The sequence below is a fragment of the Phocoena sinus genome, chromosome 10, assembly GCF_008692025.1.
Source record: "Phocoena sinus isolate mPhoSin1 chromosome 10, mPhoSin1.pri, whole genome shotgun sequence".
Taxonomy (NCBI): Eukaryota; Metazoa; Chordata; class Mammalia; order Artiodactyla; family Phocoenidae; genus Phocoena; species Phocoena sinus.
The window spans coordinates 53,151,598-53,165,933 of record NC_045772.1 but is presented as its reverse complement, the minus strand read 5'-3'; the positions used below and the strand labels follow the sequence as shown (position 1 = coordinate 53,165,933).

Here is a 14,336-nt window from a genome sequence, read left to right as displayed (position 1 = left end):
CCAGGAGGCAGAGGCCCCGCGAGGCGCCGGCGGTGGAGACCTAAACTCCGCCGGGGCTGTGCCCAGGACGCGTTCTTACGGTGCGGCAGCCGTCCTTGCGGTCGGCGCCCGGGACTTGCTTTAGGATCGCGATTCCTCTTGCCTGCCCGGGGCAGTAGCAACCGTGTGTGCCGACGGAGGAGCGGCAGTAGCATCCCCAGCCCGGGCGGGACCCCCGAGCGCCGGAGCCGGCGGCTGGAGCAGGAAGGGAGAGTCGCGGCGCCCGCCCTCCCCGGCTGGCCCTGCCCCGCGCGCCCCGTGCGGGTTGCTAACAATGGTGCGGAGCGCCGGCGCGATTCCCGCGTCCGCCCAGCGGTCGTAGAGGAAGTGCACGGGCTCCGGGTGGGGTGGGCAGGGAGACGCCCCCCACCACTCGCTTGCTGGAGTTTGCCGGCGCGCCGGGCCTCTCCGGCCCCGAACCCTGGGCTCCCCTCAGTATCACCGACGGCAGCTCGATCCGGAGAGTATGGTGCCAGCGCCCGGGTTAATCTAGTCCTCGGCTCGCTCCTTTTTTTCCTCCTCCTCCTCCTCCTCTCCCTCCCCCTTTCCCTCCTGTCGGTGCTGCCTCTGGGTTCCCGGCGTGTGGGAGTACAACTCTGCCTCTCCGAGGAGACTGGTCGGTGACCCTCTAACAGAACTTGCCCGCTGAAAGCAAACCCAGAACAGCTGGATAATGTCCACTCCGAGCAGATTCAAAAAGGACAAAGAGATCATAGCCGAGTATGAAAGTCAAGTCAAAGGTAAGGATGGGAGCGGCTGCCTTGCTCCTTTTGTGTGCTTTCTTGTCATTGTGCTCCGGGAGTTGCATTTCTCACTTGGGGTCTGTGTTGGAGGGAGGTGGTGAGGGACAGCTAGAGCGCCTCGTTGAGCCACCCGGGGCTTCGTGGAAGCCAATCCCAGTCCCAGTCCCGTCAAGCCCACAGGGAGCTGGAAACCGGGTGGCTCTCCGCCGCTGCCAGGGCGCCCCTCCAATAGAGGAGAACTGGCTTTAACTTAACCACCTTCAGCCGGGCAACTTACGTAGGAGGCAGGCAGCAGCAGTGGTTCCTGCCCAGTTATCATCACCGTCATCCTTATTATTTTTTTTAAACGATACCATTGTCACAACGTAATTTTTTTTAAGGAGTCATTTGTTGAAGTCTGGCTCCGAAGTGCTCTAGAGCTTCATTGAGTGCAGGCAATTTTTGACATTCGCACTGTTCACTAATTTATCAGGGCGAGTCCCGCTTTTATAAAATAGCTCCCTAAAAGCTGGGCAGTTAAACCAAGCAAGGACTAGTGGAATCTGACTCCTCCTTTTAATCTCTCACACTCACACGGGAATATTGCTTTATCATTTGTTGGAGGCCACTTGCATGTAAAATGAAGGTTTGAATATTTGAGTAGTAGTTCCCATCCATTTACATTGTCAACTGATGAAGGAATCTAATTAAGGTTGATTATGCATTTTTACTTAACGTGCCTTGTGGTTTAAAAAATATATTTTCTCTCCAGTACAAGTATTTTGTGTTGCTGTTGAAGAGTTTAATAAACATATATTTGGGTTTTTTTTTTTCCTCCTTTATGGTCTCTCATGGGTAGCTTTTCCCATCCATTGAGACAATGGATGGAGTGTTGAGATCACTGCTGTTCTTTGGAATATTCAAAGCAAAGTTGATAAAAATTGCTTTGTAGACACCTGTGTTTGTACAGACACAATCTTATGAAAGGACTGCAGGGAAAGGCGTTCCTGTACTTGTCTTGGGGAAAGCAGGAGCAGACTGGGCGTTCTTTTGTGTGGTCAAGTTGTGAAAATGCTTGGAGTCCTGTGAGAGGACCTGGTGGGGAAACCCTCTGTCAATCAGTGTGAATCTGGACCATCTCATCATGGCCAGAGACAAACACAATATGCAAGCCCAGAGACTTAAGTTTCCTTTAGGTTGACTCCAATAATGGAGTTAAGATGAACACTGTTCAGGAAACACAGATTTTTATCTGCATGCAATTAAGATAATTTATACTTGTAGGAACTGGTTACACTGACATGGAAGTTATGTTAACAGAGAAGTAATTATTTGCTTCGAGACAGGTAAACTTTCTAATGAGCGTAACCTTTCTTTTCTTAACGGTCCAACACAGCCAAAAGTCTTTCATACTGAGGTACAACTCTTGTTCACAATCACCATTTCTCTGTGCGGTTTTTCCACATGGCTCTTTGTGGCAGGTCTTCAAGGGGCAGCAGTCTGGTTTTCCTGCTGCTTGGAGCACTGACTTGTAGAACGTATTTCCAAGTATTGGTTTCGGTATTTCTGCTCTAAGGTCATTTGTCCATGATCAAGTCTTTATCTGAAAAATATTCTCATGATTAATCTCTTTCAGAGTATGAATTTTATAGTTATATGGTTACTTATATGCTTTGAGGGTATAGGCCATCTATATGGATTTAAAAATAAATACAAGGGGGACTTCCCTGGCAATCCAGTGGTTAAGACTCCGTGTTTCCAATGCAAGGGGTGCAGGTTCGATCCCTGGTCCGGAAGCTTGAGATCCCACATGCTGTGGGGCACAACAACAACAAAAATAAATAAATAAAATAAAAATCAATAGAATGGGATGTGTTGCAGTGCTTAAAATGTGTCCATCAAATCCAATCCAAGGAAAAGTCACAAACATGGTAAAAATTACTTTTGGAACAAATTCTGTCCCATAGAAAGTGATCTGTGTATTCCCTTCAACCCTCCTCTCTTACCTGTGAGTCCTCAGCCTTCTTTATGGCTCTTTACTACACCTGACCTACCCTTTTCATCAGAGCCTGTGTCCACACTTCTTCTACTTCCCCTGTAATACTTACACATCCTGTGTCTAACCCAGATCCTTATATTCATATGCAAATATGGGAATAGGGAAATATCAATACAATGGAATTGGACCATATACACCTTGAATGGCACACATTCACCTGAATTTACTAGGCAAAATCAAGAAGGCAGTGGAAGAGAAATGAGTTAAGTAGTTAAATAGAGCATGAGGCCCGCTGTCCTGTGCAGTGAGAATAGGTCCCTTATTAAGGATAGTTTCAGAGGTAGGATCCTGGTTTTCTGTTTCTTTTCCTGAGCCCCTCTTTAAGGGTGAGTATCTCACCCTGGCAGACGCTAGTCCACTGCTTAAAGATAGGTGGTTTTGGAACAACCAACTCTTTCAATTCTAACAGGTATTTCATCTGACGGTAAACAAAAGAAAGTGGCTTGTTCTATTGCTGGAGGAAAACCTAGCTGTGCTGGACTCATTAAGAGAAGGCATTGGTCTCTTCCCAATGAATAAAGATGTAAATATTGGACTCTGCGTGATTTAAGTGTATCTGTGATACACTTAAATGTATCAAGAGTCATTTTTGATTATATGTGACTTTTTTACCTTCTGACTTGAATCTAACATTCTGGAGTATTGTCCTTTCTTATTCTCTCCCATTTCCCCTAATACCAGTTGCATTTATCTCAGAATTTCTGAGGTAAGGGTTTGATTTAAAAGAATGACTCCACAGATGTGGGATTTAGCCACTGTGGCTGCCTGCATGTGTTTAGGAAACAGACTTCATGGGGCTATTTTCAGTGTGAAAAGAACCATCCTAGGTGTAATGTGTAATTTTATGCTGTAATTTTATGGGTAAGACCATAAATGTATCCAATGAGATGTATCATGTAGGGCAAGTCACTTAGCTTCTTCCTGGGTTTTGGTTTTCTTATCTGTACGATAAGGAGTTTAGATTCTCTCAGTCCTAAGGGTCTTTGAGTCTAATTGAAGATGTCACGTCAGTTCACATTAATTATGCAGGAAAATTTTCAAGCTTTTTGCGTTTTCTCTTGGCTGCCCTGTTTTGAGGAAGGTTACCTTTGCTTTATCTTTTTTCATAATTCACAAACACTATGTATTATCTGATTTCTCAAGGAATTAAAATGTAATACCGCAGAAAATACAGAAAAATAATAAAACCACGTTCAGAAAAGTAGAGCATAGAATTGTAAGAGGGGGAAGAATTGAGAATTATACAAGTAGTTAAAGGAATAGATATGTTTAAATCGAGGACAAAAGGACCCCAAGCAATAATTTAAAAGATTAATGTGTTAGTTAATGTGTTAACTATAGGAGGAGAAAGACTGCTTCATGCATGTTGGTCAACTTCCCAAAGATTTAGAATCCAGAGAAATTAATCTCTTATTTGTGTGGACCCTTAAACAGCAAGATTGTCTGGAAAAGTGTATGAAACTCAAACCAGTTGACTACACTACTTTTAGCATCTCTGGCAAGATCGTAGCAAGTGGCTAACAGAAGGTTTGGGGATTATCTGTAGATTTTAGAGATCTAGTAATTTTTGAATTCTGCAGCAGAAATATTATGGAGCCCATGTAAAAAATATTGGTTCACATATAAGAGTCAGAAGAAACAAAAGACACATTTTGTGGGGTGGAACTCATGGATGGGAGGTTGTGTTTATTTTTAATAATGCGTGTTGTTAGTTGCTAAGAATTGACAGCTATTATTTGCAGTATTTTCCTGAGGATAATCTCATACTCATCTATGTGCCATACGTGCAGGAAGTGCCAAGAAAATCTGTTGTTTTTCAACTTCTCTGCTGCCTGAACTACAAATAGTACATTTTGGTAGCAGATGGAGCATAAGGAAATGCCAGTTCAATTTAATATGACCTCCCGTCATGTGATAGGTTTCAATAGGGAAATTAAAAGTGCTACTGTCACTCATAGGGAACCTGTGTCTACCTCTAATGTTCTTCATTTAACTTGCAATCAAAAACAACAATTTGAATTACGAATTAAAACTTTATAGCTGGGAAGGACTTTAAACATTTCCTGTCCAGCCCACTTCAGCAGCGCAAGGAGGCATAATGTCAGTTACACAATTAACTGTAACGTATGTGGGACTGGAACCCAGGTCCTCTGCTTTTCAGTAACAGTGGTTTGCTTTTAGATTCCTCACAAAGAAGAGTAGGAGATAGAACACTTACCTGTTTAGACTTTACATCCGTTGAAGGAATCATAGTTGGATGGACTAGAGAACAGCAACTCTGGTCCGTTAACAGGAGGAGTTAATTAAATTGATTAACCATAACTAAGTTGTTTTTTCACCAAGATCATTTCAAGAAACCACAGTGCCCAGGCAGCAGCTTCACAAGGTGGTTTAAAGATCAAGGGGAAGAAAATATGGTGAATATGTACAAATGTAACGTGCTTGAAATTTTGGTCATACTAAGTGAAGCTACTGCAATAAGCCCTCTTATGTTGTCCAGAAAACCTGATTTGTTTCATGAACTTCAAAGTATCTTAAGAAATAGTTTTGGAGAAATGTTTAAGCAAAGCATGCTCTGAAATACAGTGAGGGTTGGAGTATGCTATGGGATGGTAAATCTGAGCTCTACTTGTCTAGATTGCTTTGCTTACTCCTGTGCTGTGTGATGACCAGGTCAGGAACCTCAGCTCTGGTCCAGTTTGAGGGTCTACTTTGTGGACTGAGCAGACCCTTTTTTATGCTAACTATTTTTATTTCAAGTTACATAACTGAGCATTAAGATTAAAAAAAAATACGGAGTAAACTGTATGTCTAATCACTCAGTCTACCTTTGTTTTAGTGGTTTGAAGGCAGAAGTTGGGAATAGAGACAGTTACTAGAAGACATTTTTAGTTATTTGAAGGGATTTTTATTCATTGGACCCAAATTACTTTCTAATTTATTGACAACATATATATGCTCACCTGTTGGTATGTCAGGATGGGGAAAAAAACAGACATAGGGTTTAAGAGCAGAAACTGGTGTTAGCCATTCAGCCCTGCCACTGATAATATATGTTGAGCCCTAACAGTCAACTTCTTCATCTGTAAAATGGGGATAATAATAGTACTTACCTCCTTGCCTTGTGAGGCTTCTGTGAGATGATTTGTGGAAAGCCTTTATCACACGCTTGGCACTGATAAATAGTCTATAAAATTAGGCCTTGTTATCTGTTTCATTTTGGTTTTCTTTACGTTTCAACTGCTTCTTGTTACATTCTGACTTAGATAAGCTTTTTGAAATTCAAATACATAATCACCAATCTGCTGCCTAAATAGATCCCAAAGGGGGCGACTCTTAATCATCCTGATAAAGTCCTCTGTACTTTTAGAATGGAGTGAGTTTCATGGTGGGATTAAAAGGGATGTGTGATAGGCAAACCAGAGAGATTCCCAGCTCCTTATAAGTGGATTTTTTTTATTGTGTCATTCCTTTTTATCCAAGTACAAGTAACAGCTGAAAAGCACATTTCCTGGGCTGCCATGTGTTTGCTTACAATTTTGTTTTACATTTTCTCTGCCTTAATGATGCCAAATGGAAAATGAAAACTGTAGTACAATCGATTTTATTTACCCATGGTAAAAAGGATTCTTATGATGTCAGATAAAGTCTCTGACTTAATTCATAGTTTTGAGCAAATATTTTGTTTAAAATCAATATAGAAATGAAAAATTTCACTTGTACCTGCTAATTTGCTTTTGCTTCATTTGAAAGCACTTTGATTTTTTTTCCAGCTTTATGAGATATATTTGACATATAACAGAAAGCACTTTGATATTAAAATTATTGTCTAGGGCTTCCCTCGTGCGCAGTGGTTGAGAGTCCGCCTGCCGATGCAGGGGACACGGGTTCGTGCCCCGATCCGGGAGGATCCCACATGCCGCAGAGCGGCTTGGGCCCATGAGCCATGGCCGCTGAGCCTGCGCGTCCGGGCCTGTGCTCCACAACGGGAGAGGCCATAACAGTGAGAGGCCCGCGTACCGCAAAAAAAAAAAAAAATTATTGTCTCTGTATCTCCCACACCTCCTGGTATAGGGCTTCATTAAACATTAATTGAATGAATAGAGTAAATGTTTTGAATTATCATTCCTTTATAGTATAAACTAACATGGCGATCATTCAGAATTATCTAGGGTGTCCAATGAAGTATTACCACAAAATTAAACTGAATTCAAATGTGTAAGTTACACACATTTAGAAAGTCACAGAGCTGGAAACAGTCTGAGTGTCCAACAATGGAGAATAGTTAACTAAATTCCACTGGGGAATGGTTAGCTAACTTGTGCACATGGAATGTTATGGGGTCATTAAGAGTGGTTTTTGAAGAACGTTTTATGGTATGGAGAAATATTTTATAATAATTGGAAAAAAGACCATTAAAAAAAAAAAGCATGGTTAGGACAAGCTAAAACAGAGCTAAATTGATGTATAGCTACGTACGTACACGTGTGTCAGCCATACTGGGTAGTGGGATTTCAGCATGAGGAGAAACCGTAGTTGGACCCTCAGTCTTATATGTCACCAACAAATGAAATAAAACATCACTCCCTCCAAGTCAGATGTTCTGTGAAGTCAAAAGTTTATAATTAAAGTTAACTTCCATGGCGGGGGCAAAAAAGGATAATGAAATAATAATAATGAAAAATAATCGTAGCATCAGCTAACAGTTATCGAGCGCTCAGGGTGTGCCAGTCACTGTCATGGCTGCTTTGCATGGGTGGACTCAGCTTTCTATGTACATACCAAGCTATAACGCATGGCGGGAGGAGGAGTTTCCGGTTATTTTTCCTGTTTGGTATAGGTTGTATTTCCTGTACTTTTGGACCTCAGTACATCCTCTCCTTGGTAAATTTCCTGGCCTAATGCAGGAATCTCACTTTGAGACCCACCCTCCTTCAGGATGGGGGTGGGGCAAGGTGCATCCAAGCGAAATCGAACCTCTGCTGATCAGGTTTGTTCACAGGACAATTTCAAACTTTCTGTTTGCTTACAGCTCAGTGATATACTTTGTTTTTTTCTTGCTTTGAATTCAGCTAACAGTTCGTAGGTTGGGGGGTGGGAGGTGGGAGAAGCAGCCTCTCTTTTTCTTTTCTTGGGTGAAATATATATACAAGCGGGTATGGAAAATTATTTACAATTTAATGCATAATAATAAAATGAATACCTGGTTAGTAGCCACCCAAGTTAAGAAATAGAACATTAGCAGTGTCTAGAAACCCCCACATTGTCCCCTTTCTAACAAATCTCTCTTCATCCTATTGCCCCCTCAATAACAATTCTGAATTTAGTATTATCATCCCCTTGTTTTCTTTAAAGTTTTATGATAGTTTTATAGATTTTCTTTATCGTTTTGATGTATGTTATATCCATGCATCAAAAATACAGAGCCCTTTTGAACACATACCAGATTTTTTAATGATATTAAAGAATTGATGTTGGGTTTCCCTGGTGGTGCAGTGGTTGAGAGTCCGCCTGCCAATGCATGGAACACGTGTTCTTGCCCCGGTCTGGGAAGATCCCACCTGCCGCAAAGCGGCGGCCTGTGAGCCATAGCCGCTGAGCCTGCGCCGGGAGAGGCCACAACAGTGAGAGGCCCGCATACCGCAAAAAAAAAAAAAAAAAAAAAGAATTGATGTTAATTAAAAAAAAAAATAGTATTTTGGCATGTATAACAAATCTTTATCTTTTAAATATATGTGCTGAAGTATTTGGGGATGGCTAAGATTTGCTTCAATATAATCTGGGGGAAGGAGGAAGTAGGTGGGAATACAGATAAAATAAGATTAGCCAGGAATTGATAATTGTTGGGTACATGGGGTTCATTATTTTATTCTCTTTACTTCTGTGTATGTTTAAATTTTTCTGTAATAAAAAATTTTCAAAGTAAGTACACCTTCTTATGACTTCCATTTTTCACTCAATGTTATATTAAGATTGATCTACATTAATGTGTGTAGCTATCATTAATTTATTTTCACTGATATATAGTATTCCAGTGCATGAAAATACTGGAAAGCTATTTATTCTTTATTTATTTATTCATTCTTTATGACATTTGGGTTATTTGCACTTTTTGCCATCATGATTAATAATAATATATAAAATGCTGTGAGTGTCTCCTCGTGTACATGAGTTTCTCTATGTATACTTGCTGGTCATAGGGAATATGCATGGTCAACTTTACTAATGTCAAACTTTTCTCTAAGTGCTTGGTAGTTATTCTCTTACCAGCAGTGAATGAGAATTCCACATCCTGAAAAACACTTAGTATGGGCCAATGTATTAGTTAAGGTAAAGGCTAAACTATAATAATAAAGAGAACCTTGAAAGACAATAACCTAAAAATGTAGAAATTTCTCACACAACAGTCTGGAGGTGTGCAGTCTAGGCTACCAGGACAGTTTTGCCTCCTTAAATTATTTGAGTTTTCTCCATCTCGTTCCTCTGCCATCACCTAGGGAACTGAACTTGTATGCCTGGTTGAAACTGGGTCTTAAGTATATCCATGTTCTGACTTACAGGAAGGAAAATGAGTCTTGAGGAGCATATGGCCAATGTGTTAAAATCCAGGCCAGAAATAATACAGAGAATTTCCATTCATTTAACTGGTGAGAACTTAGTCACAGGACATCTTGCTGCAAGGGAGGTTGGCAAATGTAGTCTCCCTGGGCAGCCCTGTTTTCAGCTACAACTTCATGACCATGAAAGGAGAGAACAGATTTGGACAACCAGTAGTCAGCATGAAGACAAGGTTTTTGGAGAGGCAATCTACTGGGGTAAAATGGTATTTTGGCTTAATTTGTATGTCTTTGATTGCTGATGAGATAGAGCATCTTCTCACACGTTTAAGGGCCATTTGCTTTTGTCACTAAAATGCTTATTCATACCTTTGCCCGTTTATCTGTTGGTTTGTCTTTTTCTTATTGATTTGTGCATTTTGTTTGGTTTTGGTTTTGGTATGTTCTTAATATTGATCTTTTGTCAATTATATCTGTTGCAAATACCTTCTCCCTGTTTGTAGTTTGTATTTTCACATTTTAAAAAGATATCTCTGGATAAACAGAAGTTGCTCGTTTTAATTTGTTCACATGTATCAAGTATTTATATTTGGTGTTTAAGCAATCCTTCCCTACTCTAAGGTCAGAAAGATATCTGTCTATATTATCTTATGAATGTTTTAAAATCTTGCTTTTGACATAAAAGTTATTAATTTATCTGAAGTTATTTTTCATATTGTGAACTAGGGATATATTTTTAGTTCTTTTCATGTGGATGACCAACTTTTTTCATTCCACTTGCTGAATAGTTTCTTCTTTTAAAAAGTAATCTACTAGCTACTTGTCTTGATCAGAGTTTCATGTACACGTGTCTACCTCGACACTCTCTTGTGTTCCATTGGTTAATTTATAAGTTCTTGCACATACCACACTGTCTTAATCACTATAGCCCTATAATAAGTCTTAGATTTGGTAGGCCAAATTCTCCTTCCTTATACCCTTTCAGAAGTATCTTGGTGATCTTGGTCCTTTCTCTTTCATGTGCATTTTATTTATTTATTTATACAATATTTATTTGGCTGTGTCAGGTCTTAGTTGCTGCATGCGTGCAGGATCTAGTTCCGTGACCAGAGATCAAACCCAGGCCCCCTGCATTGGCAGTGCAGAGTCTTAGCCACTGGACCACCAGGGAAGGCCCTCGTGTGCATTTTAAAATCAGTTTTCCTTCCCTGGGAAGCCCACAGGCATTTTGATTGAAACTACGTGAAATTGTAAAGCAATTAGCAGAGAATTGGCAACTGTATATTAGATTATAAGTTCTACTTACCCATGAATATGAATATTTCTCCATTTATTTAGTTGTTTTTACATATCTTACTGTAAAGTTTTACATTTTCTATGTTTTTTGTTAGACTTATTTCACTTTTGTTACTAATGTTTATGAGAATCTCTTTAAAATTGTTTTCTAATTGTTTCTGGTATACAGAAATGCAGTTTACTTTAGCATATCGGTCTTATATCCAGCCACTTTGCTAGTTTATTATTATTTCGAATAATTTGTTCATATTTTGGTTAAAAAAATTCTTATTATTTGCAAATATAAAGACAACTATATTTCCTCCTTCCAAACCTTACGGCTTTAATTTATTCTTCTATTTTTGCCCTAGGCAGAATTTTGAGTATGAAGCTAATAAACGTAGTGAATTGTCATTCTTTCTTGTTCTGGATTTAAAGGGAGTGTTTCCAAGCCTCTCCTACCGTAAAGGATAATGATTGCTTTCAGTTTATTATAGATATTCTTATCAGGTTAAGTTTCATGTATTCTCTGTTTACTTGAAGTTCTTTTTTGTTTTGTTTTGTTTTTTTGCTGTACGAGGGCCTCTCACGTTGTGGCCTCTCCCGTTGCGCAGCACAGGCTCCGGACGCGCAGGCTCAGCGGCCATGGCTCACGGGCCCAGCCGCTCCGCGGCATGTGGGATCTTCGCAGACCAGGGCACGAACCCGTGTCCCCGGCATCGGCAGGTGGACTCTCAACCACTGCGCCACCAGGGAAGCCCTACTTGAAGTTTTAATCATTAATAGTTGGTTGAAAGTTATCCTTTTTTCTTTTTGCATCTATTGATTTTTTAAAATATTTATTTATATATTTGGCTGCATTGGGTCTTAATTGTGGCACACGGGATCTTTCGTTGTGGCGCGTGGGCTCTTCGTTGCAGCACGCAGGCTTCTCTAGTTGCGGCATGTGGGCTGTGTAGTTGTGGCATGTGAGCTTAGTAGTTGCGACATGCAGGCTTATTGCCCACGGCATGTGGGATCTTAGTTCTTGGACCAGGGATCAAACCTGCATACCCTGCATTGGAAGGCGGATTCTTAACCACTGGACCACCAGGGAAGTCCCTGCATCTATTGATATTATTTTTTCTTCTTTAATCTGTTAATGTAATGAGAAATATTTACAGAGTGTCTAATATTGAACCATCTCTGTATTCCAGAATTAAACCTATCTTCATCGTTGTATTATATATGTAAATAGTTGGATTCAGTTTGCCAATATTTAGTTCAGGTATTTTTGTTGTTTTTTTTTGTTTTTTGTCTCTCAATTCTTGAATGAAACAGACCCATGACTTTCCTTTCAGATAATGTCCTTGTCTGGGTTCATATTTCAGTTATACTAGCCTAACAGAATGCATTGGAGAGTATTGCTTCTCTTTCTATTTTGTAAAAGAGTTTGAAATTTTGGAATATTCCTTCTCTTGAAAGGTCGGTAAAACTGCTTATTTGGGCCTAGTTATTTTCTTTGTGTGAAGAACTTTTAACTGCTAATCAGCAGTTAATCATTAGTTTTACTACTGATAGGATTATTTATTCTTCATATTTCTTCTGAAGTCAGTTTGTTATGTTTTTCTAGAAATGTCTCTGTTTTGTGTAAGTTTTCAAATATATTGACATAATGTTGATGATAGTATATTTTAAAAATATGGGCTGATCTGTATTTAATTTAAAATATTATTGTAGGGAATTCCCTGGTGGTCCAGTGGTTAGGACTTGGCGCTTTCACTGCAGGGGCAGCTGGTCAGGGAACTAAGATCCTGTAAGCCATGCAGTAGGGCCAGAAAATAAAAATAAAAATTATTTTAAAATATTTATTTTTGCCTTATCTTTTTCTTGCCGAATCTTAAAAGGGGGTTGTCTATTTTTGTTGTTTTTTCTTTTTTATTGATTTCTGCTCTTGTCTTTACTCTTATCCTTTAAATTTTCTTCAGATTTATTCTGTTCTTTATCTGTTTTTTTTTTAAGTTGGACATACAGCTCATTTGTTTTTATCCTTCTTTGCTACTGTAAGCATTTAAGGCAATAAATTTCTTTTCTAATGTAAATGTTATTTCTAATAAAAGCATCATTCTTAACAAAGGCATCTGTTCTTCTCCCCAATAAATATTCTCCCCTAATAAATATTTATGATAATTCCCCTTAGAGTTCCATCTTTGCTTCATCTAGAAAGTTTTGATGTGTAAAGTTTATTAAAATTAACTTCTAAGTATTTTGAATTTCTTATAATCGTTTCCCCTTTGCCCCATGAGGTATATAGGAGTGTGACTTTACATTAAAAAAAAAAAGTGAAGGGACTTCCCTGGTGGCACAGTGGATAAGAATCTGCCTGCCACTGCACGGGACACGGGTTCGATCCCTGGTCCGGGAAGCTCCCACATGCCGCAGAGCAACTAAGCCCGTGCACCACAACTACTGAGCCTGCGCTCTAGAGCCCATGAGCCACAACTACTGAGCCCACGTGCCACAACTCCTGAAGCCCGTGCACCTAGAGCCTGTGCTCTGCAACGAGAGAAGCCACCGCAATGAGAAGCCCGCGCACCGCAACGAAGAGTAGCCCCTGCTCGCCACAACTAGAGAAAGCCCGTGCGCAGCAACGAAGACCCAATGCAGCCAAAAATTAATAAGTAATTAATTTTAAAAAATTTTTAAGTGAAGATATTTACTTTAAAAAAATATATAGTTACTACATTGCAATCTGAGAGTAATCGTGTTTGAAATTAGTTGGGGATTATTTCCTCTTACTATTCTCTGGAGGAATTCATGTAAGACTGGAATTATGTGACTCTTAAATGTTTAGTAAAGTTATCCAAGTTTAGTATTTTCATCAAGAAAAAAATCTGTCGGGACTTCCTTGGCAGTCCAGTGGTTAAGACTCCGCCCTGCCAATGCAGAGGGCACAGGTTCGATCCCTGGTTTGGGGAACTAAGATCCCACGTGCTGCGTGGCATGGCCAAAAAATAAATAAAATTTTAAATAAGAAAAAGAAAAAAATCTGTCATTGCTTTCAAATTTACAAATTTTCTTTTTTTTTTTATGGCTGTGTCAGGTCTTCGTTGCTGTGCATGGGCTTTCTCTAGTTGCAGCAAGTGGGGGCTACTCTTCTTTGCAGCATGCAGGCTTCTCATTGCGGTGGCTTCTCCTGTTGCCGAGCACGGGCTGTAGGCGCGCGGGCTTCAGGAGTTGCAGCACATGGGCTCAGCAGTTGTGGCTTGCGGGCTCTAGAGCACAGACTCAGTAGTTGTGGCCTGTGGGCTCAGTAGTTGTGGCACATGGGCCCTACAGAGCACAGGCTTCAGTAGTTGCAGTACGTGGGCTCAGTAGTTGTGGCTCTAGGGTGTGTGGGCTTCAGTAGTTGTGTCACGCAGGCTCAGTAGTTGTGGCTCACGGGCTCTAGAGGGCAGGCTCAGTAGTTGTGCACGGGCTTAGTTGCTACACGTCATATGGGATATTCCTGGACCAGGGCTCAAACCCGAGTCCCCTGCATTGACAGGCGGCTTCTTAAACACTGCACCACCAGAGAAGCCCCACAAATTTTTTAATTTACTGACATAGAATTGTTTATAGTATTCTTGTATCTTTTTAGTCTCTGCAGTGTCTGCAGTTATACTTCTTTTCTGTTAGTAACAATTGTTTGTATGTATACCTTCT

General features: G+C 40.3%; 1 protein-coding gene across 3 annotated transcripts in view; it reads left to right on the top strand.

The window, feature by feature from the left end:
* The first annotated feature begins 383 nt into the window (after positions 1–383).
* The window catches only part of SRGAP1 (SLIT-ROBO Rho GTPase activating protein 1), a 274,730-nt gene continuing 260,777 nt past the window's right edge, over positions 384–14,336 (top strand). For 2 of the 3 annotated variants that reach the window (XM_032644932.1, XM_032644931.1), the window contains exon 1: positions 384–779. In XM_032644932.1, coding sequence (XP_032500823.1) covers positions 713–779 — 67 coding nt within the window. In that variant the 5' untranslated portion in view covers positions 384–712. The remainder of the gene's footprint in view (positions 780–14,336) is intronic. The other variant, XM_032644930.1, reaches the window with a different exon arrangement.